Source organism: Gopherus evgoodei, chromosome 3 (genome assembly GCF_007399415.2).
Source record: "Gopherus evgoodei ecotype Sinaloan lineage chromosome 3, rGopEvg1_v1.p, whole genome shotgun sequence".
Taxonomy (NCBI): domain Eukaryota; kingdom Metazoa; phylum Chordata; order Testudines; family Testudinidae; genus Gopherus; species Gopherus evgoodei.
The window spans coordinates 34,989,341-35,005,839 of NC_044324.1; the positions used below are offsets into that span (position 1 = coordinate 34,989,341).

Sequence of the window (16,499 nt, forward strand, 5' to 3'; positions counted from 1 at the left end):
ATAAAACAAAAAAAAATTTTTTTTCACCACAGGCCTTTCTAAACCCCTAAGAATTCTCATCTCTCTTGGCTGAACCCTTGCCAGCTTTTCCAACATCATTTTTTGAAGTGTGAAAGCCGGAACAGGACACAGTATGCCAGTAGTGATATTCCTAATGCCATATTCAGAGAAGATCTCCGTACTCTTACGTGACATTCACCTGCTTATGCATCCAAGGATCATGTTTACCACTTATAACTCATCTGTTGGATTTGCCATATGGTAGATCCAATGTGGGCAACCGTTGTACTCACATTTCATAAGCAACACCTGCCTTAAAGCCCTTTGTGCTAAACTCTGCCTCCTTGGTCTTGATAATGAACTCTTACTACCTTATTAAAAATTAGTTCTCAGCCATCGCTGATATAAAAATTTATATACTGAAGGGATCTACGTCATCCTGATTTCAGAGAAAGATTTAACATCTTTTAACATGGAAAAAGTCACCCTCTTAATGACAGTCTAAACTTTTTAAACATTTTATTAATACCACTCCAGGACTAGAAAGATATTGTATTGTTGGTCCACATTTCACAAACCTACTGGATCTTCATTAATTTCTCCTTAATATTGCTGAATTGGTACATATATTAACAGTTTCAATTTTGTGTGTCTAAAATCAAGTACTTCAGATTAAATTATAAAATTTTGAAGGTTTCCCATGCACCATATTCAACCTGCTCTTTCTGTAAATCTGTTTTTGAGTAAAAAGGAGCCTGTTACAAGTTACTTTGACTTTTAATATTTAGAGTAATACTCAAAAACATGCCCCACTCCATGTCCTGCAGCTGATACCAAAAGCAGTTACAGATTTTGGTCAGAACCCTGGAGCCTTTAAGCAGTCCACTGAAATCAGTAAATTACTTACACTAGTTAAAGATGCAGGCCTAGGTCTTATTTCTAGTTACATTCAAAAAATCAGCGTATACTTCTATTTACAGACTGCATTTTACAATTTAATAATATTTGTTAGTCACTCTTACAGCATTAAGATGACAACTTACCAAAAGCTGATCCTCTATCGTATGGGTTCATCTGCCACTTGTTAAGCACTATTTAAAACAAAACAACCACACAAAACACAAATAAGGTCAGTCAGTATAGCTAGCGTTAAAAATTTACAAAGGTGTAAATATGTAAGTGAATGGTATTTTGGTACATGGTCTTACTGCATTTCAGGTCAGAGAATAAGTTCTTTAACTGTTAGGCCCAGATCTTACAAACCTCCTGGCTTTTTGTCATGGTTTTGGTCCTACAGAAAATACTCTTAAAACGTAGCAAGGAATTTTGAATGTTGTTGCTGTGTACATTGAGTATTCACTTTTCAGATATCTTGTATTGGCTAAAGTACTATTCCAGTTGGTGGTATCTTATCTATATTCCAGTGTATCTTTCAGAAACACAGCTGTAACAAGTCAAGTTTCAGATGTGTGTGTGTGCAGAATGAAATCAATTTGTGAAGAGTTTGTACACATACTAAAATAAAAAGGCATCTTGTATTTTGCAGGTTTAAGTTGGCCATTAAAAACAAATAAAAGTTTAAAAACAAAACTCCATGGCAGTTAGGTCTACAAGTCCTTTCCACATGCATTAAGGTGGCTCGAGTAGTACCATTTATTTCCTCCCTGCCCCCAACACACTTGAACTGTCCCTAGTGCAATTGGAGCTCAAATCGTAATTGGAGACTGAAAACTGTTGCAACATAAACACATTGTGACAGTTCCAAAGTCGTCCCTACAAATCTCCACATTTTGTATAACATAGTATACATAGGACTTGGTTAAATAAATGACCAAATTCTTTTTTTTTTTAAAGCTGTATTTTAACTAAAACATGACTTAAGAAACAGAATGAAGTATATTCAGTTTCAACATTTCAAATGCCACAAGAATTATGTAGTTAAGTGAACAGACTTACCTGCCCCACCTGTTTTGATAGTTGTTTTCCCCTTTTTGCCTTCCTGCTGGTCCTTAAGTGTTTCATAAACAATCTGGATAACTGGGATGCTGAAAGCCTAAAAATACAGAGCTCTTTTGATACTGAAGAAATACATCAAATGTTAAGCCACAAAAAATAAATTATGCATAAAGTGTTATGATCTTCCAATCCTTGTGTTTAAAAAAAACCCCAAAGCTGTCAAGTCTAGTTGTAACACATTGTATGTGTTAACAGAAATGTTAAATTCTTAAGTAAACAAACAGCAACACACCAAGACATACCTGTCACATCTGAATTGTATTAGTCTACATTAGGGTTGCCACCTTGCCCGTTGAACAAAGCTGAACACCTTAGCCCTGCCCCTTCCAAGGCCCTGCCCCTTTCTTAGGGCATGCCCACTACATCCCCCTCCCTTGGTGGCTCACTCTCCCCCACCCTCCGTCACTTTCACTGGGCTGGAGCAGAGGGTTGGAGTGCAGAAGGGGATGGGGTGAATGCTCTGCTGGAGGTGCAGGCTCTGGGATAGGGCCAGAAATGAGAAGTTAAGGGTGCCTGTCCTGGCACCACCACTGCATGGGCCCATGAAACAGCCAGCAGGTCTGGGTCCAAAGCTGGGGGTGGGGAGGGTGTAGGGCAAGAGGCTCCATGCACTGCTCTTGCCCGCAGGCACTGCTTCCCCAGCTCCCATTGGCCAGGAACCGACCAATGGGATTGTGGAGCCAGTGCTCGGAGCAGGGGCAGCGCACAGAGCCTTAGCGCTGCAGCACTGTCGACCGGACTTATGACAGCCTAGTTGGCGGTGCTGACTGGAGCAGCCAGGGTGCCTTTTCAGCTACGTGTTCCAGTTGAAAACTGGACTCCCGCTCACTCTCGTCTACATACTCAAATTAAGCCTGTTTACTTACACCAGTCTTTCCACTCCCAGTTTCTGCAGCCTGTGGGGAGGGGAAAAAAAGTTTCAGAAGCTACATTAAATATTGCTCCATAATAAATAATTGGTATAGTTGTAAAATTTATAGTACGTTCACTTGAATTTATGTCTTCACTATTTATTTTAAGTTTCTATAGTACACATCAGTATAAGTTAAATGCTTTCCAGGTAAGTTAGATCTAGAGAGTAACATTTCCCATAGACTTTCTGCTTTTCCTTGATTATAGGGGCTGCTGACTAGTTTTTGTTTTTTTAACATAATTTAACATACATTTTTAATGTACTGGTCTGGTTATGAAGGAAGTGTTCTCAAAGAGAAGGGTCTTTGAACACGATAAAGTAGTACTTCATAAGAAAAGATTTCCTCAGCTGAAACTGTTTAATTGCTCCTCTCTCCACTGTAATGTAATCTGCTATGTACTATTTTTCTGCTTGTCTGACATTCAAGGTGTCTGTTTTTCAATATTCACAAACTGCAGCAGTTTGTGAAGTGCTCTGTTGTCCTTTACGATGAAGGCCACTGCATGCGTGTAATGTAATATTACTGAAGGTACCCAGGAGGGACTGTGTAGATGAGTGGGATGAACAACACTTGTGAGATAGTTATTTCTGGATAACTAAATGAGACTGAGTATTAAAGCACTCTGAATTCTTTAAAGATGTGCAAATTTAAGCAATAACTTCAAAGCTTGATTTTAATCAATGTAAAGGTGGATGGAATACTTAAAATTACAAAAAAAAAAAATTAAAAATCCAAGAAAAAAAATACCCAAAATAGTGGTGTATTAAAAAGGGGACACATTTTAAATTTCTCTCTTTGGCTTTCTAAAATACAATAACAAATCCTATATTCTTTGTGCCCTTTCGACAATACAAAATATGATATAAAGGATGACTCCATTATTATTTCTTTTGTTTCACCGTTTCAGAGCAAGAGGTCCGAAAATATTAGTAAACTAATGCATCATTATGCCTTTAACATAAATAAGAAGTGGGCAGCAGCATCTCACATAAATGTAGCCAAACTTGTTTGTCTTAGCTATTGGCTGAACATGAAGTAAGACTGAGTGAAGTTGTAGGCTTTAAAGTTTTACATTAAAAAAATAATTGTACGTTAAGTTGTACTTTCACACTAAAGAGAGTGCACTATAGTACTTGTATTTTTAATTCACTTCATACAATTTCATCTTTTTTTACAGTGCAAATATTTGTAATGAAAAATATAAAATGAGCACAGAATACCAAGTGGTCAATGTTGTAATTTAAATCAATATATTTGAAAACTTAGGAAAACATCCAAATATATTAATTTAAATTGATATTCTATTATTAAGTGTGATTAAAACTGATTAACTGTTTTAATCTAGTTATTTTGCATTAATCACTGAGTTAACTGCAATTGACAGCCCTAAATTAAACAGTTTTACATAGATATGTTGCAATACAATCCATAGAACATAAAAAAGTAAGTTTGAGTAAATGGACTGTTTGATTATACCATCTGATAAAAATTAACTGCATACTGTAACTAAGCTTTTATGAAATATGCTCTAAATTAGTGTCAGTGCTTACTTACTAGATTTAAATAATCCATCTACTGTACATTTAATTTTAAAATTGTAGAGCCATGAATTTTATTTCTATGTAAACTGAACAGTTTAACATACATACCATAAGCACATCACCACCTCCTAGAATCAATGGGATAGACTCAGCTTGAATATCTGTGGGAAGACTGCAAAACCCTCAGTGTAAAACAAGAGCTGACAAAGTAAAATGTCAGTCTCCTTGCATATCAGTTTATAGGAAGCTTATAATTGCAAATTAACCAGTTTAGTCAGTGTCCTGAAGTGTTCAAACCTGCAATGTATGAATTTTCTCCATAGAAGCAGAAATGTAGTCAAAGAAAACTGAACTAGAAGCTGGAAACAGGGAGAAGTCACAATTATGCAACCATCCAACTTCATTGGCAGCAGAATGAGGCCTGGTCTACACTACGACTTTAGGTTGAATTTAGCAGCATTACTTTGATTTAAGCCTGGACCTGTCCACACGACAAAGCCCTTTCCCCCTCCCCCAACTTCAAGGGCTTTTAAAAATCAATTTCTTTACTCCACCTCCGACGAGGGGATTAGCACTGAAATCAGCCTTGCTGGGTTGAATTTGGGATAGTGTGGATGCAAGTCGACGGTATCGGCCTCCAGGAGCTATCTCAGAGTGCTCCATTGTGACTGCTCTGGACAGCGCTCCCAACTCACATGCAGTGGCCAGACAGACAGAAAAAGGCCTGCCAACTTTTGAATTTCATTTCTTGTTTGGCCAGCGTGTTTGCAGAGCTCATCAGCATGATGTACACATTGCCCAGCCTGTACTTTGTGAGAAGTCTATGACCATGTCCCTCTCGTTACTGCGCTGCTGTCACCTCCTGGCCTGGTTTTGCATGAAACAATTGTCTGCCATTGCTCTGACGGAGGGAGGGGTGACTGACAACAACATGGTGTCAAACAGATAACTAAGGGTTAATGTTCTTTTACCTGTAAAGGGTTAACAAAGGGAACCAAACACCTGACCAGAGGACCAATCAGAAAACAAGATTTTTCAAATATCCAGGGAGGGAAGTTTTTGGGTGGGTGTTCTTTGTCTTGGTTCCGTGGCCCTCTTGGCTCTGAGAGTGATCTCTCTATCTCCAGCTTTCTAATCTTCTGTTTCCAAGTTGTAAGTACAAGGATAGTAAGATAATAGGTTTATATTGTTTTTTTTGTATTTACATGTGTGTAGTTGCTGGAATGTTTTAAATTGTATTCTGTTTGAATAAGGCTGTTTATTCAATTTTTCTTTTAAGCAATTGACCCTGTATATTGTCACCTTGATACAAAGACCATTTTTATGTCTTTTTCTTTCTTTTTATATAAAGCTTTCTTTTTAAGACTTGTTTGAGTTTTTTCACTGGTTAATGCTAAGAAACAAAGGGAGGGGAAAATCTCTTTGTGTTAGATTTACTAAGCCTGATTTTGCATACTCTCTGGGTGAGAGGAGAGAGAGATTTGATCTCTCGGTACTTGTGTTTCAAGGACTTGAAGCAGGGAATATCCTAGAGTACTCAGAGCGGGGAAATCTGGGAGGAGGTAAAGAGGGGGAAGGGAAGTGGGTTATTTCCCTTTGTGGTGAGACTCAGGGCATCTGAGTCTTGGGGTCCCCCAGGGAAGGTTTTGGGGAGACCAGAGTGAGCCAGACACTGGAATTTTCTGGCTGGTGGCAGCAATATCAGATCCAAACTGGTAATTAGGTTTAGAGGTTTCATGCTAGCTTCTCATGTTCTGAACTCTAAGGTTCAGAACTGAGTAGGAAAGTTATGACACATGGCTTACAGGGAAATAAAATCAACAAAACGGGTGGCTTTGCATCAAGGAGAAACACAAATAACTGTCACACAGAATGGCCCCCTCAATGACTGAACTCAAATCCCTGAGTTTAGCAGGCCGTTGATTTCACAAAACAAATCGGGTCAATTTCTTGTTTTGATCCATCTATCTTTCAGATCTTAGGCTGGTAGCAGACGGTGCAGTATGACTGCTAGCCATTGTCATCTCCTGGGTGCTTGGCAGAAGATGGCAATGACCTGGCTGAGTCACTCCCATGTCTGCCCAAGCACCCAGACTGATCTTGCCGAGATCGGCTAAAAGAGCACCCAGAAATACGATGACGATGGCTACCAATCGTAATGCACTGTCTGCTGCCAAAAGACAATGAGCTGTTGCTGTGTAGCAATGCAGTCCCACATCTGCCAGCACCCAGGAGATGTACGGCGACGGTGAGCTGAGCAGGCTCCATGCTTGCCGTGGTATGGAAGCTGCTCAGGTAACCCAGGAAAAAAAGGCGCAAAATGATTGTCTGCCATTGCTTTCACGGAGGGAGGGAGAGTGGGAGCCTGACAACATGAATCTAGAACCACTCACAATACTGTTTTTGCCCCATCAGGCATTGGGATCTCAACCCAGAATCCTAATGGGCAGCAGAGACTGCGGGAACTGTGGGCAGCAGAGACTGCAGGAACTCACAGCTACCCACAGTGCAATGCTCTGAAAGCTGATGCTAGCTTCGGTACTATGCATGCAGTCCGCCGACTTAATGCACTTGGAGTATTTTGTGTGGGGACACACACAGAACTGACTGTATAAAAACGATTTCTAAACAACAACTTCTATAAATTCAATCTAATTTCGAAGTGTACCCTAAGACAAGCTAGCAAATGACTGCATAACATCAAACCCCAGTTTGAAAACCACTGCCTTCAGTGATTAAGATATACTAGTTATCTGGTTCTGTAAACTCACCATAAGTACAATGAAAAGAAGGTGGAAAAAAAAAAAAGCTTTTTGCAGAGAAAAGGCATTATAACATTGGGGAAATCAGGAGTAAGGTATTGATTGCAGCCAATCTGGGTAACATCAGCTCTGCAATTACATTTATCAGATTTTTCAGTCATTCATGATAAAAGGAATACAAGAGATGCAACCAAAGATAGGGAAAACACATGCATCTTTGCTGTTAAGTGAATAGAGAGACTGGATATTTCAGAAACTGAATTACACATCACTGACAGACCAAATTTTGATTTTGAGCTCCTGCTTATTAGATATCTAAGCACTCATACTTACAGCCAGTCCATCTCCTCCACAGCTTGAGCTATCTCTGGCATAACACCCATCTCTATCAGAAACAAAAAAACAAACAAACAAATGCATTAGATATCTCATCATAAGTCTGATGGCATTATTTTCAAATACCAACCCATCATGCAGTTCAAAAAGAAAAAAAGTGTTTATATATTTTTGTCATCACCATAGTACTGTCTCTTTTTTTGCACCAAAACGTTTTGCATCAAATTTGTTACTTTGTCCATTTCCTCTGTTGTGGTTGACAAAGTAAAGAGAAGATGGCAGGATTCTGAGTTCTCTGACCCCACCTTTGTTAGTGCCAAATTTTACTCTTGATGTGCAAGTGCATCTCCACCTTGACATCAATGTGAACTGCATGGGCGTATCAGAGGGTAGAATTTTTCTATGCTCCAAAATCTCAACTCTGACTACAACAGGATGGAAGTTAGCTTTGCTCTTCAGAAAGTATCAATGTTATATAGGGAATCAGGTTTTCAGAATTCAGAACTTTACTCCTCCTATAGCAAGTACTAAAAGTGCCAAGACAGAAGAGGCTAGGAGAACTGCTACTGAAGGGTGCTCAGCTATAAAATAGGAAACACCATATATCACATCACTCTACACTGGCTTTGTCCAACTAAATGTAAACTAACAACAGAGGCTCCATTTAAAGTATTTTTACAGTAACACTGCCAAAAATGAAAAAAAAAATCCTGCAACACAATGCTTGGTCTGTTTTCTTTCATGTCCCCAACTCTCATTACTCCAGCATGAAGTCAGGAACAGAGTTGCAGTGAGTTTACCAATTCTGATACGTCAGTGTGAAATAAATTCTTTAATAAAAGTTTTTGCCCACATCCAATTCTGCTACAGAGGTTTTTTTTTTAAAATCAGAATATATACCAAACTTCTGTGTCTGGTGGTTATGAGTTATGCACAAGTGAACAGGGCAAACTCATAAATTGATGGATGGACTCTATTACCTTCCCTCATGCAGTTCAATAAGGTGAATGAGGTGCAAAGATCTAACCAAACCAGTTGATTGCATCATGCTGTCAACCTGATTCTTCAGCTGCTGGTCCACCTCTTTGCATGCAAGTGCTCTGTGCTTAATTCCATTATATCTAAACATGGAATGTGCCCCAACTTTCAAAGGCTAAGAATCAGACGCATAGACAGTTATCTGAAGAGAAAGGCCTGCCTAATTGGCCTACTGTGAACCCCAGTCTTGACCCAATGATGACACTTAAGCAGCCAAAAAAAAATCTCCCTCCCCTCAACACCAAGTTACAGAACTATTCTAATCATTGTTGCATCTCAGCAACACTGTGATATTTGAGTAAGACACTTTGATATTTTAGTACTATGTTTAAGTTACTAGTGTCCTTTTAAACCAAGGCACTTCTATTTAAGGAAAAAAATAGAAATAAATAGTCTACATTTTTTTTAACACTAAAAGGAAGGACCCAAATTTCCTGAACAGTTAAATAGAATTTCAAGTTGAGTGCATTTTAACTATATTTTCATGTTGCCTGCTCATAAACTTCTGACTATTAGTTGCTTCAACACAAAACTTGATGCGAGATTTAAAGAATTCTGAGGCAAACTACAATACTCAAGAAAGATGTGTAAACTCCTTGCAAGGAATGGCTATGCTAAGCTGTACCAAAGCACTATCATTATTGTATCTAGTTTAACTCTAATCTGACATTTATAATTGAAGACCACATAAACAACATGGCAGTCTCAAGTAATGAGGTTTCACAATAGCAATGATAGGTCCCTCCCCCACCTCCGATCTCAAAATAGATGTGATTTTTCAAGCTAAACTCTCACCATAAAGTAAATCAAAAAGTCATGAAATTTTGGCTTCATCTTTGTATCATTATGTCTAATTGCTGGATTAAAGTTATGAAAACTTCATGATACGGAGAAGAATTTCTGATTTATTCCATTGTGTCCCAAGATACAGTTAGCATTACAGGAGAGCCCTGAAGGAGTCTATAGTAAATCTCTGCAGAGAAAACCAAATATCAAGTCTTCTTGTGAATAGGATTCTGTTTTTCTTGATAATTTTTATCTGTCAGCATAAACATATTTTAAGATTCCATGCAATTATGTATTTTAATGTATTGGAAGGGTGCTCAAAACAAGGGCTGACACCTAATAGTATAAAATAAAAAAATAGCTCCAGTCCACTGTAGTGTGCAATTCAGCTATCATGAAACACCATTCACAAAGCACTGAGGTCGGGAGTGTGTGTGTGTGTGTGTGTGGGCGGGGGGGAAATCTGACAAATATTTAAATAGTATAACCTCTTATAGGGAGCACCTCCTTGAAAAACTCACAGCCCTTCTACTGCTATGTGAAAAGCTACCGCCTTAATTTAACTAACACTAATTTATAACAAGGCAAGTTATAAAATGAACATTACACCCGGCAGCAGCCAGCCTGGCCTAGGCCCCTATGGGTGAAGAAATCTGGCTATCCTCAACCCAAAGGCAAGGGGCCGCCCTAGCGTAAAGCGCAGCGAGGGGCAGCACTTTCCTACAAGCACCTGTTACCGAGACCGACTTCTCTTACTTCATGTACAAGATGTTACCTCCATATCCCCATCCCCATCCCCCACCCCGGGGGTAGCAGCCTGTGACACCAGCCCCCCGCGCTAAGCGCCGCGAGGAAAGCGGGCTGCCCTAGGCCCCAGCGCGACGGGCCTGAGACAGAGCAGATCCTGCTCCCTGGGGGGACGGCGACACCTACGCCCGGCTCCCTTGGGTACAATGTAACCAGAGAGCCTGCGGCTCCTCGTCGGCCCCCTCCCCGGCGGGGGCTCCTGGCTGGGCCCTTGGTGAGCCCGCCTGCCCCCGGCCCTCTCCCCGAGCAGCAGCCCCTGCCGCACCCTGCCCCGGTGCCACATACCGGAGAAAGCCGCCATCTCGGCGCCACGCAGACAGATGCGTTAGCGGCCCGCTACCGAGAGCGCCCAGAGCCTGTCCGCGCGCTTTATCCTTCCGGGCGGCTCCGCGGCCAGACCGCACCGGTTCCGGCTGCGGAAGTCACCCGGGCCGAGTGAGTCCGACCTGAACCCCAAACAACCCTAACCCGGTCTGTCCTGAACCGTGACCTGGGTCTCCAGCCATGACCCAAATCCCGAGCCTAATCCGAGCCGCTCCCTGAGCGAACCAGTGGCTACCCACCAATTCCCAAACTGAGTTCCTGGTCTGGATCCTCACCCTGTACCCTCTCCTGTCTGACCCCGACCCCGCCCTGACTGATTCTAATCCCTCACCCGGACTGGGGCCGGACATGCCCTAGCTGACCCCCCCCCCAGACCATGAACCCTCACCCTGAGCAGCCCAGACTGACCCTGAGCTCTGTACCTAATCCAAACCCAAACCGAGACTGACCAAACCAAGACCATGACATGGATTTTAAATTGGCTGGTAAGCCTGAGACCATAAACCAAACTGAGCTCAAGTTCTGAACCAGGGCCGGCGCTACCATTTAGGCAGCCTAGGCAATCGCCTAGGGCGCCAGAATAATTGGTGGGCACCGTTTTGCCAGAGGGGGCGGCAGGCGGCTCTGGTAGAGCTGCAGCAGTGGTGCCTGCAGAGGGTCCGGTGCTCCGCGGCTCCAGTGAACCGCCCGCAGGCATCACTGCGGCAGCTCCACCAGAGCCACGGAGCACCGGACCCTCCGCAGGCACTACTGCGGCAGCTCCAGCAGAGCCGCAGGACCAGCGCGCGGGGCGGCGAAATTGCTGTCTACCTAGGATGCTCAAACCCCTAGCGCAGGTCCTGTCTGAACCCTCATTCAGATTCAGTGTTGCCCACACCAAGAGTTCAAAACTGAAGAGTCAATCTGAAATTATTAATTTGAAAACCTGGTTCTTTTTGTCACAACTTCAGGGTAAACTGCTCTCTGTGCTCCAAGTCATCATCTCTCTTGGGCAGAGACTAGTGTCTTGTTCCCTCCTAATAGGGATTTTAAGGCAGTACAGATGCTGTACACTGTGATATCAGCTGCAAAATGGACTGCCTAAAAAGGCAAGTGCCTGCACTTCACTTTCTTGATAAGGGCTATGGCCTGTAGTTATCAGTTACCACACAGATTCTTCTAAGCAAGCACATTTATTCTTAAGATAAAAATTTTACAGAGAAAATATATTAAAACAATAATAAAATCTATCTACATGCATTCTATAAAGCTTACTAGTAGTCACCTGCAACTTGAACCTAGGGTTCTGGTAAGTTTTATTCCTTCAAAACTCACAACTGGGTTTCCCCCTTAGTTATGAGTTCATTAGTCTATGGCAGGAGTAGGCAACCTATGGCACGAGTGCCAAAGGCGGCACGCGAGCTGATTTTCAGTGGCACTCACACTGCCCGGGTCCTGGCCATCAGTCCGGGGAGCTCTGCATTTTAATTTAATTTTAAATGACGCTTCTTAAACATTTTAAAAGCCTTATTTACTTTATATACAACAATAGTTTAGTTATATATTATAGACTTAGAGATTTTCCAAAAACATTAAAATATATTACTGGCACGTGAAACCTTAAATTAAAGTGAATAAATGAAGATTTGGCACTTCTGAAAGGTTGCCGACCCCTGGTCTATGGGCTTGTCTTTCTTGCTCAGGGATGTGAAAAAACACCCCCCTGAGTGCAGGGGTTGGGGCTTGAAGTTGGGGCACGGCCTTACCTCGAGTGGCTCTTGGTCAGCGACACAGTGGGGCTAGGCAGGCTGCCTACCTGTCGTGTCTCCGTGCTGTGCCCCGGAAGTGGCCAGCAGGTCTGGCTCCTCGGCGGCAGGGGGAGGAGGCTCTGCGGCGTGTGCTGCTCTCACCCGCAGGCACCGTCCCCACCCCTGGCCAATGGGAGTGTGGAGCCGATACTCGGGCAGTGCCTGGAGCCCCGTTTCCCTTCCCTCCTAGGAGCCGGACTGGCTGGCTGCTTCCGGGGCGCAGCGTGGTGCCCCAGGACAGGTAGGGGACTAGCTTGCCTCGGCCCTGTGGCACCGCCGACCGGGCTTTTAACGTCCCGGTCAGCATTGCTGTCCAGAACCGCCAGTGTTCCTTTTTGACTGGATATTCCTGTCAAAAAAACGGACACCTGGGAACCCTGAGTGTCTGGCATATTTTAAATATAGTCTTTTGAACTCCCAGGTCTCACATCTGTCACATCTCACCTCTGCAGGGGTTACATACAATTGCAGCCCAAAATAATCCATAAACCATTCATAATATAATATGGTCTTCCAAAGATACTGCAGGAAGTTGTATTATCTGTCACACTTTTTATTTGCCCTTTGTTTTTTATTTTTTAGGATATATTCAGATCAAATTTTCAAACTTTTTTCCATAACCATTAGAGCTAGAAACATACTTTTATCACTCAAATTAAAGCTAAGATTCTCACATAATCAAGGGATTCTGGAAGCTGGGGTTTTAAGAAAAAATACCAAATATAATGAGAATTGCAATAAAATTTAGAGAATTAGTAACACTGCTCACTTAACCCAAATCTGAAACTGAACTCTTTACCTGAACCTAAATCCAAACTATCTGTGTACAATGAGTATTTTGTCTTTAAATTATGCAATTATTGTCACCTCTAGACAACTGCACTGATGTAGTCTGGTTTCATAGTTATTTAATCTTCTATAACAGCATGTTTCTTAGAAAGTATCTTTACTTACACGTATGGAATTCTAAGTTGTTTTTAGTAACATATTACTGAAGTCCTTACTCAACTTTTACACAAATGTACTCATTTTCTACTCAGTCGGTATTCAAGCAAACTCCTATTGACAAGAGTGAAAATCTCTGGATTTGACACTGTAAGTATAAGATTAACGCCATACTGGGAACAAAACAAGTGCAACTCTACTTCACCAGTTTACATTAATGGCGCATTTGGCCCATTATAAGCTAGTTTATGGTTTAGAGAGCATAGCATCATGGTAATTCCCTACTGTTGTTAAATCGATACACAGAATGTTTAACTTACATTGGGAGTGTCCCCAGAGAGAGGAAGAAGGCACCTAGGTTCAGATTTCATACTAAGGACAGCATCTGTAACAATGCAGCATCTCCTACTACTGCACCTTAGCATGAATGGTGGCTAAACTAATTCCTGTCATGGGAGTTGAATTCAAAGCCTTCTGTCCAAGCGTGTTACCATTTGGGGCATACTGACCATTACTGACGTATGCTGATGACATATGAGATAGGAAGTATTATATTAGAAATAATGCAATAAGTATTTTAGTACTTTAATACCACATTTCATTTGTGCTATCGATGGTATTATTTTGAGTCCTTTTTGGGAGCTGTTTTTTAATAGTAACCAAAGTACATGGAATCTAGGTTCAAAGGGGCATCAGTTTAATCTCTGCTGTATCTTTGCAGTTATATTCAGATCAGATCAGTTAAATACAGTTCGTTTGTATGATGCTAATTATTTTCTGTTTTCTCTTATTACAGTGGTTATTACATTATTACATTACAGTGATTAGCTCATTTTCTATCTAATCTATCTATCATCATATTCTGCCTTGCTTTTGGATCATAAGATATGATACTCATGCAATTTTTTTTTTTTAAAGATGCAGTGTCCATGTGAAGCCCTTGCAGAGCTCCTTGACAGATTGGAGCCTGTAGCTCTGAAGGAAAAATTTATTGTGAACTTCATATAGTTCCTGTAAACTATGAACATTGGACTGATGCACTGCTGATGTTACCATTTTACCTTGCTAAACATTATTCAACTAAAAAATATTCAGCAAAATAAATAATTATTAATCACTAGTAATTTCTTCTCAAATGGAACTATTTCTTCAATGTTTAACACAAGCTATGTAACAGCACAGAATGCTAGGTCTTCTAATTTCACACTTTTGTCAGTATCCAAAACTGGACCACACAGATAACTACAAATTAAAAAAAGAGGTTATTAAAATCATGCTAAAAATAAAAATTAAGATTAGCAGTGAGGTGTGAGCTCATTTTCATTCTGTCCTAAGAAGTCTTCATTATCGAAAAATACTATACACACAATTGTCTTTTTAAATTACCATTTCATTTATTAACTCATTTGTGTTTTGCTCCTAAATTAATGCTACCTGTCCCAATGATTTTGCAATCTAGAGTGCTGATCCTGGAACATGACCATGGGGGTGCTAGACCTCTATGCCTAAGCAAAGCCCTGCTGATACACTGGGGCCTGAGGCCAAGCTCCTGAAAGGTATCTGGTATTCAGACCCTTAACTCCCAATGAAATTAGAAGTAGGGGTCTAAATACCTTTAAGGACCTGGCCATGCTGGGACCTCTGGAAAGTATTTTGCCCTCATCTCCCTATCTTTTGGGCAAGCCCAACTAGCTCTACGCAGACAGCAGCAGAGCGGAAAGCGTTAAACACCTCTCTCTTCCTCCCCCCGCCCACCGGGAGGAGTGTGAGGTTTGTCCGCTGCCGGGCGCCGTAGCGGCTGCAGCAGCGGTCCGGGTCCGGGCTGAGTATGGCCGCTGCCCGGCGGAGCTGGGAGGAGGAGGCGGCGGCCGATGTCAGTGGGGAAGAGGAGGAGAACATCCTCTACGACCTGCTCATCAACACCGAGTGGCCGCCGGAGACCGAGGTGCAGGTCAGTCCTCCTGCCCCCCCACGCCGGGTGGGAATAACCGCAGCGGGGGCGGGGAGGAGGGTGGCCACGTAGAGCTCTGCCAGGCAGGGGGGAGGGAGAAGGGGAGTGTGGATGGCGGGGTCTCTCTCCCCCCCCCCCAGCGGTGCGAGGTGCGGGGCTTGGGCTCACGTTGGGGGGATCTTGCACGGATGAAATTTACAGGCACACAGCAAAACCCTTTTGCCGGACAAAATGAGGCCAAGCCCTAACATTAATCCTGAGTGCGGGGATTCCTTCTCTCCAAGATGCTGAGGCCACTCTTATATGCAGCGGTCGTACATCCATCACGATAGCCAGGGCACGGACAAAACACCTGTACTATGCCACTGAATGCTGCTTTCAGTGGGAGGGAGAAGTGAGTCCCCTCCAGTTTGTCACCTCACTTTTACACGTGTGCTGTCACAGGTGCAAGAACAAATGTTTATAATGTGGGTGCTGAAAGCAGTTGAATGCAATTGTAAACCCTGTATATAATGGAAACCACTTCAAGCCAGGGGGTGCTGCTTCCCCCTAGCACCCTTAGTACTAACACCTATGGTTTTAGATATTTTTTTAAAAATCTTCTGTCCTTTTTATACCAATAACCAATATTGATTAGGTTTTTACTTTTTAACAAACATACAGAAAGTTGTCAGGGAGAGGTATTCATTGTGTAATTTACTTTGGGCCTGATCTCCAGAAATATTAAGTACTCACAGCACCAAAGGACTCAGTGGAAGTTCTTATGAAAACCATGTCCTCTGTCAAGTAAACAGTGTATGATGCAAAAGAAATTATTTCATATTAAAGCTCTGGCAGGGTTTGATACATCTGCAACATGTGCTGAGTGGAGAGGGCATACAATTTTTGGTATGTTTTCAGAGCTTGTCATGAGTAGATATCACAGCACAAAGTTTGGGTAAGCATTATTTCAAATTCACAAATTAGAAAATTGTAATTGTTGAAGTTCTGTTTGTTCTGCATGGACCATTAGAGAAACTTTGATCCTTTTCTATGGTCAGCGAATAGTGGCTTGCCCTTGTATCCTTGGGGACAAATTTTCCCTCTCTTCTTTTTCTATTCTTTCTCTTACTCTGTGCTATAAAATGCTAAGAATTCTGAAAAGTTAGGTGTTGGTTTCTCAAAGTAAAGCCAAAAGTGTCATCTAAATTTTGGTTTCCAATCTCTGTACTCCGGTTTCCCATGTGTAAAATGGTGATGGTAATAAAACCACCTCACCTCACAGGGGTGTTGTGAAGATAAACTTATTAGTG

At 41.8% G+C, this 16,499-nt stretch overlaps 2 protein-coding genes and 1 long non-coding RNA gene across 5 annotated transcripts in view; 2 read left to right on the plus strand and 1 right to left on the minus strand.

The window, feature by feature from the left end:
- The window catches only part of DDX1 (DEAD-box helicase 1), a 37,927-nt gene extending 26,453 nt beyond the window's left edge, over positions 1–11,474 (minus strand). The window contains exons 1-6 of one of the 2 annotated variants that reach the window (XM_030555398.1): positions 11,450–11,474; positions 7,567–7,618; positions 4,580–4,643; positions 2,883–2,912; positions 1,957–2,053; positions 1,044–1,091 (exon numbers count right to left, since the gene is read on the minus strand). In XM_030555398.1, coding sequence (XP_030411258.1) covers positions 1,044–1,091; positions 1,957–2,053; positions 2,883–2,912; positions 4,580–4,643; positions 7,567–7,616 — 289 coding nt within the window. In that variant the 5' untranslated portion in view covers positions 7,617–7,618; positions 11,450–11,474. Of the gene's footprint in view, positions 1–1,043; positions 1,092–1,956; positions 2,054–2,882; positions 2,913–4,579; positions 4,644–7,566; positions 7,619–10,485; positions 10,604–11,449 lie in introns of those variants that run through there. The other variant, XM_030555397.1, reaches the window with a different exon arrangement.
- LOC115648176 lies at positions 10,739–14,353 on the plus strand. 2 transcript variants are annotated; one of them, XR_003999482.1, is made up of 3 exons: positions 10,739–11,009; positions 13,352–13,406; positions 14,175–14,353. It is a non-coding gene; the product is annotated as an uncharacterized LOC115648176 (long non-coding RNA). The 2 variants fall into 2 exon arrangements; XR_003999483.1 differs by lacking the exon at positions 10,739–11,009 and adding an exon at positions 11,758–11,812.
- Positions 14,354–15,051: 698 nt separating this feature from the next.
- The window catches only part of NBAS (NBAS subunit of NRZ tethering complex), a 381,747-nt gene continuing 380,299 nt past the window's right edge, over positions 15,052–16,499 (plus strand). The window contains 1 exon segment of the mRNA XM_030555399.1: positions 15,052–15,207. Within this exon segment, the coding sequence (XP_030411259.1) occupies positions 15,085–15,207 (123 nt within the window). The 5' untranslated portion in view covers positions 15,052–15,084.